We start from the raw sequence: 11,886 nt of genomic DNA on the forward strand, positions 1-11,886 counted from the left end.
TCATGCCTGCTACCTTGCAGCTTCTTCCCTGGACAAAGAGCCTCTGGGTGTCTGGCGCATGTCGCTTCCCTTGTAACCGGTGTTGTTTTGGTCATGCTCTTGTCTTTTCTCCACTTGGAATTGTCCTTAAGATACCACTCACACCGAATAGATTCCGCTGACCGGTCGAGGATGAAAATAAGAGAATCGAGGACGGAGGGTTTGGGAGGTACGCCTTTCATGGGCCCGAGGGACACCTTAGGCTGAGCTAGCATTTCTCAGCACCCACTGTAGGTCTTCATTCTGTTGGGTGTGCTCCGTACTCCCTACTCCCTACTCGGGAGCACTGCGATTTCTAAAAAAAACAATGGGCTTGCAGACGGAGTATCTTTTGGATGCTCTGAAGGCCCGAGAGGCCCCACGAACAAAGTGGAGGGCTGCGAAATCCTCAATTGGTCCCAGTCGTGCCGATAGGTCTGCAATGAGGGGAGCTAGGGGAGAAGTTGGCCCATAATCATCAAGGAGCCCAGGGAGGAAGGGGGCGAGGGGAAGGGAAGGTTCGGATCAGCCCGCAGCCCGTCTTACTTACGCAGGCGTTGGCGCTGGCGCAGGCAACTCGAATGGGGAAAATTCCTGCTTGTCCCAGGCAACGGGACCGAGTCATGCACCACCGCCACGATACTCGGTACGAGGACCTACATACTAGTGACTAGTTACTTCTGAGGGTCTCCAAATCTTGAATCCTGCAATTAGTCCTTTGCATCGAACAGAAAACTTGACAGACCGCCGGTGCTGTGATGTGGCCAGGAATTCCGCAATGCATACCAGGTATCCATCCTCCGTACTGCATGCTTTGAAGGTTTCCCACCAAGGCAGTATTTCTTTGAAACGGCCCTTTATCTGCGCTCGGGTCGCAACATCAGTATTAGGACTTCGCATCCGGTCGGGTTGCTATGCATAGACATTGCCTTTGACATGAGCGTCAGGTCAAGGAGTTATACAGATTGATCGGTCTTCATTGCAACCCCTGCACCAATCCGAGATTGCCAGCTGGATGCACCCCGAAGTATTACATACCAAGTAATCAGAATAACCAGCTGACTGAAATGCATTGCATAGGCAACCTTCTGTACCGAGGGTTTCACTGGACAAAGGGCTTCCGGCCCTATCAGATTTTAAATTCCCATTCTTCCAGACACCCCTTCCCTACCGCGCACTATTGCAAGACGTTGAGAGGGTGGAGCAGGTCAGTTTGGCGCCGAACCGCGGATTCGCACCTGACGTGGTGCATGAGTGGAAGGTCGAGAGATGATGACACAAAGACACACTTCGGGTCAGAGTTAGTTTGATACGTGTCAATCGGGAGCGCTTGCTGATTGACTGCGTCCTGTTTGTCGTTGGGGAAATGCGTTCTTTCACTGGTCAGATCAACCCATGATTGACACTCAGGTTCGATCCAAGCCTGCAGAACGGCTTCTCGGGCACTCCCACAGGTGTGACCAACAGAATGGAAGCGAGTCGCTGGTTTCTCTGATGGGAGAGGGACCCTTGCAAAGCACCTCGAGCTTGTCTCACCAGCAATCGGATCTCTAGCCATCGCGGGCCGGCTCTGGCCTCGATCGCTTGCAGGCAAACCGTCGCTCAACTTCCAGGGGTCATCAGACCTTGTCAACATCACGTGTGCCCCATCACCTTTAGGGCCTTCAACCAGCTGGGTCTAACACAAGCAGGAATCGCTCCCACCACTGCGGCGCTGCAATGTGAAATGCATGAGATAGTGTCAGAACGATGCTGTCCCACTTGTACTGGCTGCTCGGATTCTTCAGCGATAACTTTTCCTACCTAAGAAGCATTCACCGAATGGTCGATGAAGAAAAACACGGCGACTCAAGGCTCAATGAGAAGGCTAGGCAGGCGTAATATCCGTACAGGTAAGATTCGTTTTTTCGTATTGACAGCCTGAATTGTCATTTGATCTTATTTCTTCTCCGTGGCGTTGACCAGTTCACATGACCGAAGGCATATGCGCGATCCAGCGGCTCGTTCCACCGCTGCAGAAGACGGTCGATTTACTAACGAATGACTCCGTGGTTAGCCCAGACATCAGCAATTGCACTTGCAATCCCCCAGTCAAGAAGAAGAGACTGGAGACATTACGGGTATTCACACGTCCAAGTCCACTGCGCTGCATTTAGTATCGGGAAGGGGAAGCCGGCGCGAAGACGAAGAGGCGATCTTGCTGCGCTTTTACTTCGTACCTTCCAAGTTCCCACCGACTGCAAGCCACCCCCTCCCTTTCGACAGATTTTCGACTTAGACTTTCGACTTATCTCCGTACTTGACCCATTATTATTTGCTCACCGCCTCCGGACTCTGTATACGAGTAAGCTATCAACTACTAACTAGGCCTAGGTAGTACTCGCCACATCCGTTCCCCGAACCGTTTCAGCTGAAGAGGAATCCCGGCAGGGCGAGCGACCCACAAACTCTCTCAATCCTTGCCACACATGATTGCCGTTGCCCTTTCGGTCAAAGCCTGTCGCATCCCTCCGAGTATTGATTGATACAGGCATCCCTGCCACAACCACCAATCGAAGGCAGCACACACAGTACATAGCCCTGTGCTCGGATTCTATGCGTCAATGCCCGATGACAGCTTCATGAAAGGCGCCAGGGACACCCATTTTCGCATTGACGGTGGTATTTTACACAGACGTGAAAGCTTGACTCCACTACAACGTGACACCCGGGTTCTGTTTTGCTACCCAGAGTGGCCGCCAAGTCTATATGCGACTCATGGACTCTCAATATGTCACTCATATACTACTCCAGCACGAGCCACCTCGTGTCTAGGCGATCGTCTTAGACATCTGCTTCTTCTCAATTAGGTGTCGGTGCCTCTTTTATTGTGGTGGCAAGCCTCGCATTGCTACCTTTGCTCCCAAACCATTGCCTCAATCCTCAGCTTCTGTAGTGCTCGGTTCATCATCTCCATCTTCGTCGTCGTCATCGCCCTCGTCTGGCATGACTATGCTATTGAGATATGTGACCTATGATGGTGGGTGATTAGAAAAAGTTTGCTCAAATTCTTCGCAGAATCGTTCCAGGTTTACATGTGAGGGCCATTGTGGGCCACTGGCACAACCCGATGAGGATCTGAAAATCGACGCAGTTTGGTTCGCGTTCAGCCCACCTCGTCGCGGTTTCCGGTCATGGATAGACTGGCTTCCTAAGTGATGGAGCACTTTATCACACACGAGAACTAGATGGTCATGCTGCCCAGTAGCGGAGCCGCCCGCACACCACAATCAGGGTGATAGCATGCCACACAACGGAGGCGAACGCGAATTGAAAATGGAAGGGTGGACTCACAAAGGGTACCATCACGCCAATCAGCTGCATGATATTTTCCAGTCCCATGTTGCCCGTGATCTTTTCATCTGGGATCGTCTTGCCCAGGGTGAAATTGCGCAATCGAAGCAATTCGATGTTAGGATTATCCGCTTCATAACCCTACACACACACAACTGTCAGCTGAGCCTAGATAGCTTCTCCAGAGCAGATTGTGTTGGGACAAGGGGACGAATTCCTGAGGGTGTTTTGGAAGTCAGTGATCAAAGTTGCGCACAGCTTCTCCTGCGGCAAACAAGGGACGATCCGAGACAAGGCGTCTCAGAGGCGAGGGGTTGTCACGAGCTTGCAGCATGTCCACTCCTCCTTTGTTCCTTGGGCCCTTTGCTGGCAGTAGTATTGAGCACGAAAAAACGGCACGAATCGACCGGCTCTCTGGGACAGGTCGGTGCCCGTGCCCCTAGTCAGTTTGCCATGTGAGAAGTAACCTTGGATTGGTGGCAAGAGCGCCTCCTGTGTACCAAGAGCAGCTACTTTCGCTGATGAGCATCGAGAGGGAACCTGGTGGCTCAAACTGCGCTGGGCGGGACATCCGCCTACCCCTCTTCCCACCAAGTGTGGGCTTCGTCTTTTCACTTCTGTATAGACTTGGACGACTGCCTGTTCCAGCAAGCAATGTTGATGCCTCAGACGCTGTCATCACGCACTAGTATCGAGCCAGACTATTTGGTCGCTACTGTGGTCTGGCAACCATCGTTACAGAAACGCTTGGAGGTAGCGTTTTTCGTAGCGGCGTAGTGGCTTATCGAGATCAACGCAGGCAATTGCTCACAAATTTGGCAGGAGAGGTCACAAGCGTACGTTCTGTACGTACCTTTGGCTTCGTTTTGAGTGCATTTTCAGTATTTTGACCGGCGAACGCCTTGACAGCCTTCTTTTCGTCGTTCGGTATCCCTCCTAGGATCTGACTGCGCATTTGTGGCTCAGTCAAGACTTGCCTTAACAGGTGTGGTTTCCTGTCGATATTTCGCCGCAGAAGAGCAAGGGGCTGAGCCTCAGGCATCCACAGACCAGCGCCTTGTCATATAAAGAGTCAGTGGTATGACGTCCCACGGAGTTATGAGCTACGCACCGACGATACTCTTGCCGCCAGGCTGTATTTGAACATAGTAGCATGCGTAGGGACCTTTCCGGCCCGTGCGAGACCTGTTCGTCGTGAGTGTCACTATTTCGACAAGCGCGATGAGTTCAAAAATACCATGCCGCGGAAAAATGAGGCTACAAAATACCATCAGCTTGCAATATTGAACAGGTGGGGATTCAAGAGGCTCACCTTGTAAGGGGTTGGGTCGTTCGAGAACCTGACGTCTCGATATATCCTGAAAACCTGAGGAGCATCAGCTCAGCTCATTCATAGCTGCTTGACACATTATGTTGTGCATAGACCACACTCACAAGATCTTTGGGCGGCAATTCTGGAATCGTCTCATCCAACTCACTGATTCTCTCCGTTACACTTTCAACAAAGCTCTCCCAGTCCTTCCAGGACGTCCTGTAATCCGGGTCGTGCACTGTGGAGTGAACAGCCGTAAGCAGGTGCTCCCGTCAGGCAAAGCCCATACCATGCCATGATATGTGTGAGTGTGTGTGAGAGAGAGGGGCGGCGGAGAGTGAGTGAGTGGGAGGAAGGGGAGGAAGGAAATAGTGTAGCTACTTTTGAGCCATTCTCGATCATTGTTCTTCCTCAAATCCTTCAGAAACTCCATGGTGTTGGGATGAATCTTCGTAGGTTCATATTTGATCCCGCCGTCTCCTCGTGGTTTGGGCTTCTCTATGAATACTTGCTTTCCGGGACCCAAGCCCGTCGAAATCCCTGGCCTCCAAAGCTCTGTAGCTTCGTTGCGTGCACTGGTCAATGCAGACTTGATACCACCACCAACGCCAGCCTTACCATAGCGAGCAACTGATTTAGTTCTCCTTTTGGGCTTGGCATCCTCTGCAGAATCGAATTCATCTTCGACGTCGTCGCTTGCAGCTGATGGAGCTGTCGTTGATGCATCATCACTACGATCAGGGTCCTCATAACCGGAACTTCCCGCATCATCATCTTGTGTCTCGTCTACATCACTGTCATCGCTTCCGGGGCCGTCAAAGTATTTGCTCTTTGTTGGAGTTGCCTTGGCGCCTCCAGAACTGTGCACTGACTCCCTCAATCTTTTGGACGCTCTGCTGCCAGGAGTGGCTGTGATTGGGGTCGTCGACAGTTGCCGCTTCTGCGGTTTTCTAGCCATGGTGGCAGTGGCAGTGGTTGAAGCTCGTTTCCCTCCTGCTGATTTTCGCCCGGCCATTGCTGTAGATGAGGTTTCCAAAACCAAACAAACAAACGAAAAGTTGAAAAAGTAGCCAAAAAGATGCTTGGCTCAAGCTGGATTTACTGTTTAGAGATGTACTAATTATTTCCTGGTGCCAGCGTCAAGAGAAAGGGGCTTGCTTAACTCATCGCGCCTCAGACGCGTCAATCAGTTCAGCAGCTCGTGTCAAGTGACGTCATCGCTTATTCAATGAGAATCTCTATCTTCACTCACGACTTTTCGGCTTAGGCATTTTGTGCATTATCAAAGAATCGTCTGCTGCGTATCAGTCTCCTGAAAGTGAAGAGCGATAGCATCGAGAAAGTCTCCGACGGCACCAAAAACTTGGAATCCATAGAAGTGTCACCGAACAACTTCGCGAAAGAGAGACTGGCCTCGTTTGCAAATCGTCAAGCTATCTACGAGGTCCTTCTCCCTCTGTTGAGCAAAATCCCTTTACACCTTCTCCTGGTCAAGCTGTAAAATAAGCTCAATCACCAAAGATTACCTTCACAAGTTGCTGAGCTTAGTCGATGTGACTGCATGATAGAAGTGGGAGGTGCTATTCTCGGCCACATGAGCTCGTGAACACCTAAAGTTTAACTTTTCCCTCGCTCCGATATCTGCTTCTAAGACCACTCGAAAATCACACACCACTTGAACCGTACACAATCTGAGTGACTTGTTTCATTACAGACTAATACGGCACAGGCAGCAAAGCCAAGGGATGGTAGTCTGAAGCCACCGAATCATAGCACCGTTGTTCTCGACCCACGAAGGGCAATGTCTCCGTGAATGTCTCCGAAATCCTTAGCTTGCCGACACCCTCGAGAAGCTATATCAAGGCTTGGGCCTTGGTTCTAGGGCGAACTTTGCCTTGTCATTATCGACTATTTTAGTTCTATGAGGTTCGCATTCAATATAGTCCTACTTATTCTTTGTTTGGTCCTGTTTTTTTCTACAATGGCCGATGCTCACAGCCATAACCACCATCACGACCATGAACAACACCACCATCACGACCATGAAACTCCGATAGACTCAGGGTCGTTTTCTGAAATAAACCGGGAGCATTGGAAGTAGGTCTTTATCTGTCTCCCTCTTCGGCAAGGGCCAGCTGCCTTGGCTGCCCAGGTCAACAAGTTCCAGGCTGATCAGATAGTAAATATGCTGCGTCATATACGTCCGAACAATGGCAAAAAGACCTCATCAACCAAGTCAATGCTTTCATCCTCACTAACGTGTCCTGGATTGGCGTCGACTTCATAGATCTAGGCGTCGCCTTTGAGAAGGATGTCGAACCAGCTAGGTCAGTCAGGGTGCTGGACTATGCTTGCGGCCCTGGCACCATCACACATGCTCTTGCTGGCCGTGCAACCGAGTACATCGGAATGGATTTCAGCGAGAACATGGTCAAAGCCTACAACCTGCGCTACAACCCTGTCTCCGACGCCTGCGCTGCAAATCCCCTGGACGGCGACGACGGCGACGACCAAAAGCTAAACGCACACGCCGTCGTAGGTAACCTATTGGACCCGAAAGGTACGCCAGCGGAATTCGACGATCCGAAGTATAGAGACTTCGACCTTGTGGTCGTCGGTATGGGATTCCATCACTTCTCCGATCTTCCTCTGACCATGTCCCGGCTTCTGGACCGCCTGAGACCCGGCGGTGTCTTCCTGATCGTTGATTTCCTCAAACACGCTCCACTGAACTACGAGAAGGACCACCCTGCCGCACACACCGTCGCACACCATGGGTTCACTGAGTTGGACCTCAAGCAGATCTTTGAGGCGGCTGGCTTGACCGAGTTTGGGGTCCGAGTCTATGGTGAGAAGGTGATCCTGAAGGGAATTGAGCCGAGAGAAATGTTGTTGGCAAAGGGGACAAAACCGAAAGGTGGCCAGGGAGCCTTACTTTGAATAGTGGCCGTGTATGCCGAGTAGAGTAACTTTCAAATCATAGTTGGTGCAATTTCTCCTCCTCTAGGTTGACTGCACAGCCAAGATCAAGGCTTGTGAGCCCACCATGTAATGATCCATCCTGGTCTCGATCCCATAAGTTCTTCGATTCGATTTTCTTGGCAGACTCGCTGTCCATTTTCGTTTGCCGTTGCCTGAGCAGACCTTCCCTCCTCTTCCGCAGCCTGCGCTCATCCTCGTCTTCCCTCATCTCCCCCTGCTGTCTTCCAATGAAGCGACGGGTTTCCGCTCGGAGACGTTCCCTCCTCACATCATTCCACTTGAATCTTTCATTCACCACCGTGGCACACATGGCAAGATAGTCTTCGCTCACAATCCTCCTGACCTCTTGATCTTGAGCTTGACCTTCGACATTTTCTACAACTCCAACGACCGTCTCGAAAGCCAGGCCCGCTGTCCTGATAGCGACCATTACGCCCGAATTTTGATCGCCAAGCACACGTAGACTTTGTACTCCACTTTCGCGAAATCCTGCATTTATGGCCGCGGAAAGTAAGGGTCGAGCGTGCCCGAGGGATGCACAATGTATATGGAGTATTAGAGGAGAGAACAAAAGATGCACGAGCCGCGGCATCTTCGTACGGGCTGGGTCGCTGCCGTTGGACTGAGAAGGTGTCTGTTGAAGATCCGCGACAATTGGAGAGGCGAGTTGGAACAGCTTCGTAAAATGGTCCGATTGGTGACTCCCATGCGTTTTTCGACAGGACGAGACTGGAATCGAGTCGTGGGAGACGTAGAGCCAATGCCCGCCTCCTTTGCCACCGGGAGATGTTCTCATTGAAGAGGCTGCTGTTCTCTTCTCGCTTCGAGTATCTTTATCCAGTCCAGCTTCAAGCTCAAGCGTTGACTCATCCTTGACGTTAGCCTCCCCGCGTCCAGAACCATCTCCAGCATCACCACCTTCGACAAACACAGCAACACGGCCAGCACAACTACTGGTTGTGACATAGCCTTCTATCCCGTTGATCTCATCAATCAGATCCCGAATCCCGGCATCGACATTACCTTTGGGTGACTTGTCGGTGTACTCATCAGCAGGCTGTTGCAGCTCTGACAGGATCTTCTGTTTTCGGGCTGTGAACGCTGCGGGTATTTCAATTGATGGTGAAGAACTAGATTTAGGAGCGGGGTCCCGTTGAGGTCGAGCCATGGCTCTCTAATCTTGACAGGCTGACCCAAGAGGACAGATATGTGAACGTTATGCTGCTAGAATTTGAAAAGATGGCGACTATTCTCGGCGATGGAAGAAAAGCCTGAGGGGCGATGGCGAATCGGAACAAATTCTCCACAGCCTTGCACACGTAAGGCTGAGTTCATGACCAAATGAACCGCACGAGTGGCGTGTAGGCGAGAAGCTGGTGATTATAATTAACTCAAATTTCGGAAACTAGACCACTCAGACAATTCTCAGAGACGGCACACTCTCAAAGGATCTCATACTCGAATTACCATGAGAAAGTTATGGCGTTCCGCTCCCATTGCAATTTGTTATTATCGAAAGCAGTAGCATAGCTCGGCTTTTGGGTGGTAGAATAGAACCCCCCATAGCAACAGCTCTTGTGTGGTCCCATATTGGGCGCTGCGAATCAGGGAACAAGTTGCGGGAGAGTACGACGTATACATACGAGTATTACTGCACTTCCGAGGTCCCAATGACAATCTCGTAAATCCATGAGTGATGGGCGCCTCGACCGCCCAAAAGCGGCCCCTCTGGGGGATGCCAAGCCTGGAAAAGCACCGGGAGAGGTGCCTAGGTAATAAGCTTAAAGCTCGTAACCATGCTGGGCCGTGGCGCCCCGTCCTGGTCAAGTGCTGGTTTAACCATGGTTAGTAAGACGGTGCTTCCTAGGTTCTTCGAGAGTGTGATCCCTAATTCCCCTGAGTGATATCGTCATCCGCACGCCATCAACGTCGCGTCCCATTGGAATGCCTCTCAACGAGAATTTTCATCCTTACCAGAAGAATACTACCTCCTGCCAAAAAGAGCCCACGCGCCTTTTTGATGAGCATGACTTCATCGTCAGATCGCCGTCCGGGTTGAGTCTGTAGAAATACTTGACGTGCTGCGTACCTGTAAGTTTCCAGTCCACTCCATTCCCAAGTTAGTAAACGTGATTCCATGGACATCGTCTTCGACACGGGCAAGATCACCACTCCGCTTGCTTGACCCTCATAACACGACCAGTCTTAAATCGGAGCTCCGAAGGTCTAAGTCAGTCCCAAAAGTTGGAACCCCCAATAGATATCAACCAGGCTTGGCCCGCTTTCCATCGACTTCTTCTTTGCGGGTTATAAAGAGGACCACGATAACTTCCTACGATAGAGAAGGACAGAAGACTGGGCCAGAAACCGTTCTTCGCTTGCCGAGGGAGCATTCGTCGAGTGTCTTTGATCAGGCATCCAGCAACCATGGAACAAACCACGGGCACGTCCAAGAAGACAGACTTGCGCGTAGGCTATCCGCACTACAAGTTCAGATGATTGCGATTGGAGGAACGATTGGAACAGGTATCTTCTTGGGGACGGGAAAGTCTTTGGCCACAGCGGCCCAGCATCGACCTTGATCGCCTATCGCATTGTGGGTGCCATCGTCTTCGTAACGATGCTTACCCTGGGAGAGATGGCCGCCTTCGTGCCCGTGGCTGGCTCATTCTGTACTTACGCCGGGCGGTTTGTCGATGATGCGCTTGGCTTTGCCCTCACTTGGAACTACTGGTTCAATGATGCGGTCTCGACGGCCTCGGATATCATCGCTCTTCAACTGCTGCTAAAATTTTGGACGGACAATTTCCCCGGCTGGGCGATCAGTCTGATCTTCTTGATTGTCGTTATTGTGTTGAATCTGAAGCCTGTCGGGGTTTATGGCGGGGTGAGTTCTGAGTTCTTGAATCAGGGAGTCCAGAGAAAAAGTTCCCGCTAACAATATTTGCGCAGGTTGAGTACTGGCTCAGTCTTCTGAAAGTGGTCACAATCTGCATTTTCATCATCCTGGGCATCGTGGTCAACGCAGGCGGCAACAGAGACCACAAATACATCGGCGGACACAACTGGCACATAGGCGACGCACCGTTCGTGAACGGAATAGGCGGCTTCGCATCAGTCTTCGTGACCGCCTCGTTCGCGTATGGAGGCACTGAATCGATCGCGGTGACGGCCGGCGAGACGCAGAATCCGGCGAAGAATCTTCCCAAAGTGGTGCGCAACGTATTCTGGCGGATTCTGCTCTTCTACATTCTCAGCGTCTTGCTCATCGGCTTGAACGTCCCCTACAACTACCCCAACCTCTCGGAGAAATCGACCACCACAAGCCCTTGACCATCGTCTTCACATAGACCGGAAGCAACGCCGCAGGCAGCTTGATCAATGCAGTTATCCTGACAAGTGTGATCTCGGCTTGCAACCACGCTTTGTTCGCCGGTTCAAGACTAATGTACACTCTCGCTGTCGACGGGTACGCTCCAAAATTCCTGGGAAATTTGAATCGGTTCCAAGTGCCCTGGGTGGCCGTTCTGGCCACGTCTGCGATCTCAGGCCTATGCTTCGGTGCGTGCTGTATCGGGGCCGGCCAGCTGTGGTCATGGCTGCAGAATCTGGTCGGTGTGTCCAACCAGCTGTCCTGGATCTGCATCGGTCTCTCCTCACTGCGGTTCCGAGCCGGTAGCAAAGCCCAAGGCCTCGAGCACCTCCTTCCATTTCGAAACTGGACTTATCCCGTCGGTCCGATTCTCGCGGTCGGCCTCAATATTGTTCTCGTGCTTGTGCAAGGCTGGTCGTGTTTCAGCCCGACGTTCAGCGCCGTGGACTTCGTGTCCTTCTACGTCGAGCTGCCCATCATACTAGTTATGTTCCTGTTCTGGACACTCTTAAGCGCACGAAATTCGTACATCTCGACCGTATGGATCTGATCACCGACCGTTACGATCTCCAGTCGGATTACACACCCGAGACTGCTTCTCACAAGAGCCAGGTAGTGATGACTAAGAGCAGGTGGAAATTCGCCTTGAAAGAAAGTCAAGAGGGTATCTTCATTGGGAAGGCGAAGAAGGTCGGGATGTGGTTATTCTTTTAACAGGTTTTCATTGTTATTCGCCACAGGCTTAAACAAGAGCGCCGCTGCGCTAACTGTTCTGACCGCATTTTAACAGCGATGCAATAACACGGACCTTAGTGGTTTCAGGACCTAGGTTTCATGAACTACTCAGTAATGTACTCCCAACACACAC

The 11,886-nt window shown here is 51.4% G+C and overlaps 5 protein-coding genes across 5 annotated transcripts; 3 read left to right on the forward strand and 2 right to left on the reverse strand.

The window, feature by feature from the left end:
* Positions 1-4,737: 4,737 nt before the first annotated feature.
* Positions 4,738-5,621, reverse strand: A1O9_03459 (uncharacterized protein; the record flags this gene model as incomplete). Its single annotated transcript, XM_013409023.1, has 2 exons — positions 4,738-4,901; positions 5,045-5,621. 2 exons carry the CDS (start codon positions 5,619-5,621, stop codon positions 4,738-4,740), a joined length of 741 nt encoding a protein of 246 aa, XP_013264477.1.
* A 1,252-nt stretch (positions 5,622-6,873) lies between these two features.
* A1O9_03460 (uncharacterized protein) lies at positions 6,874-7,603 on the forward strand (the record flags this gene model as incomplete). The annotated part of the gene is made up of 2 exons (XM_013409024.1): positions 6,874-6,898; positions 6,957-7,603. 2 exons carry the CDS (start codon positions 6,874-6,876, stop codon positions 7,601-7,603), a joined length of 672 nt encoding a protein of 223 aa, XP_013264478.1.
* A 37-nt stretch (positions 7,604-7,640) lies between these two features.
* Positions 7,641-8,813, reverse strand: A1O9_03461 (uncharacterized protein; the record flags this gene model as incomplete). The annotated part of the gene is made up of 1 exon (XM_013409025.1): positions 7,641-8,813. The coding sequence occupies one exon, from the start codon at positions 8,811-8,813 to the stop codon at positions 7,641-7,643; it is 1,173 nt and encodes a 390-aa protein (XP_013264479.1).
* Positions 8,814-10,265: 1,452 nt separating this feature from the next.
* A1O9_03462 (AAT family amino acid transporter) lies at positions 10,266-10,978 on the forward strand (the record flags this gene model as incomplete). The annotated part of the gene is made up of 2 exons (XM_013409026.1): positions 10,266-10,532; positions 10,598-10,978. The coding sequence occupies 2 exons, from the start codon at positions 10,266-10,268 to the stop codon at positions 10,976-10,978; spliced, it is 648 nt and encodes a 215-aa protein (XP_013264480.1).
* A 113-nt stretch (positions 10,979-11,091) lies between these two features.
* On the forward strand, positions 11,092-11,568 carry A1O9_03463 (AAT family amino acid transporter; the record flags this gene model as incomplete). Its single annotated transcript, XM_013409027.1, has 1 exon — positions 11,092-11,568. One exon carries the CDS (start codon positions 11,092-11,094, stop codon positions 11,566-11,568), a length of 477 nt encoding a protein of 158 aa, XP_013264481.1.
* Between the last annotated feature and the right edge of the window lie 318 nt (positions 11,569-11,886).

Source organism: Exophiala aquamarina (assembly GCF_000709125.1).
Source record: "Exophiala aquamarina CBS 119918 chromosome Unknown aczIA-supercont1.2, whole genome shotgun sequence".
Taxonomy (NCBI): domain Eukaryota; kingdom Fungi; phylum Ascomycota; class Eurotiomycetes; order Chaetothyriales; family Herpotrichiellaceae; genus Exophiala; species Exophiala aquamarina.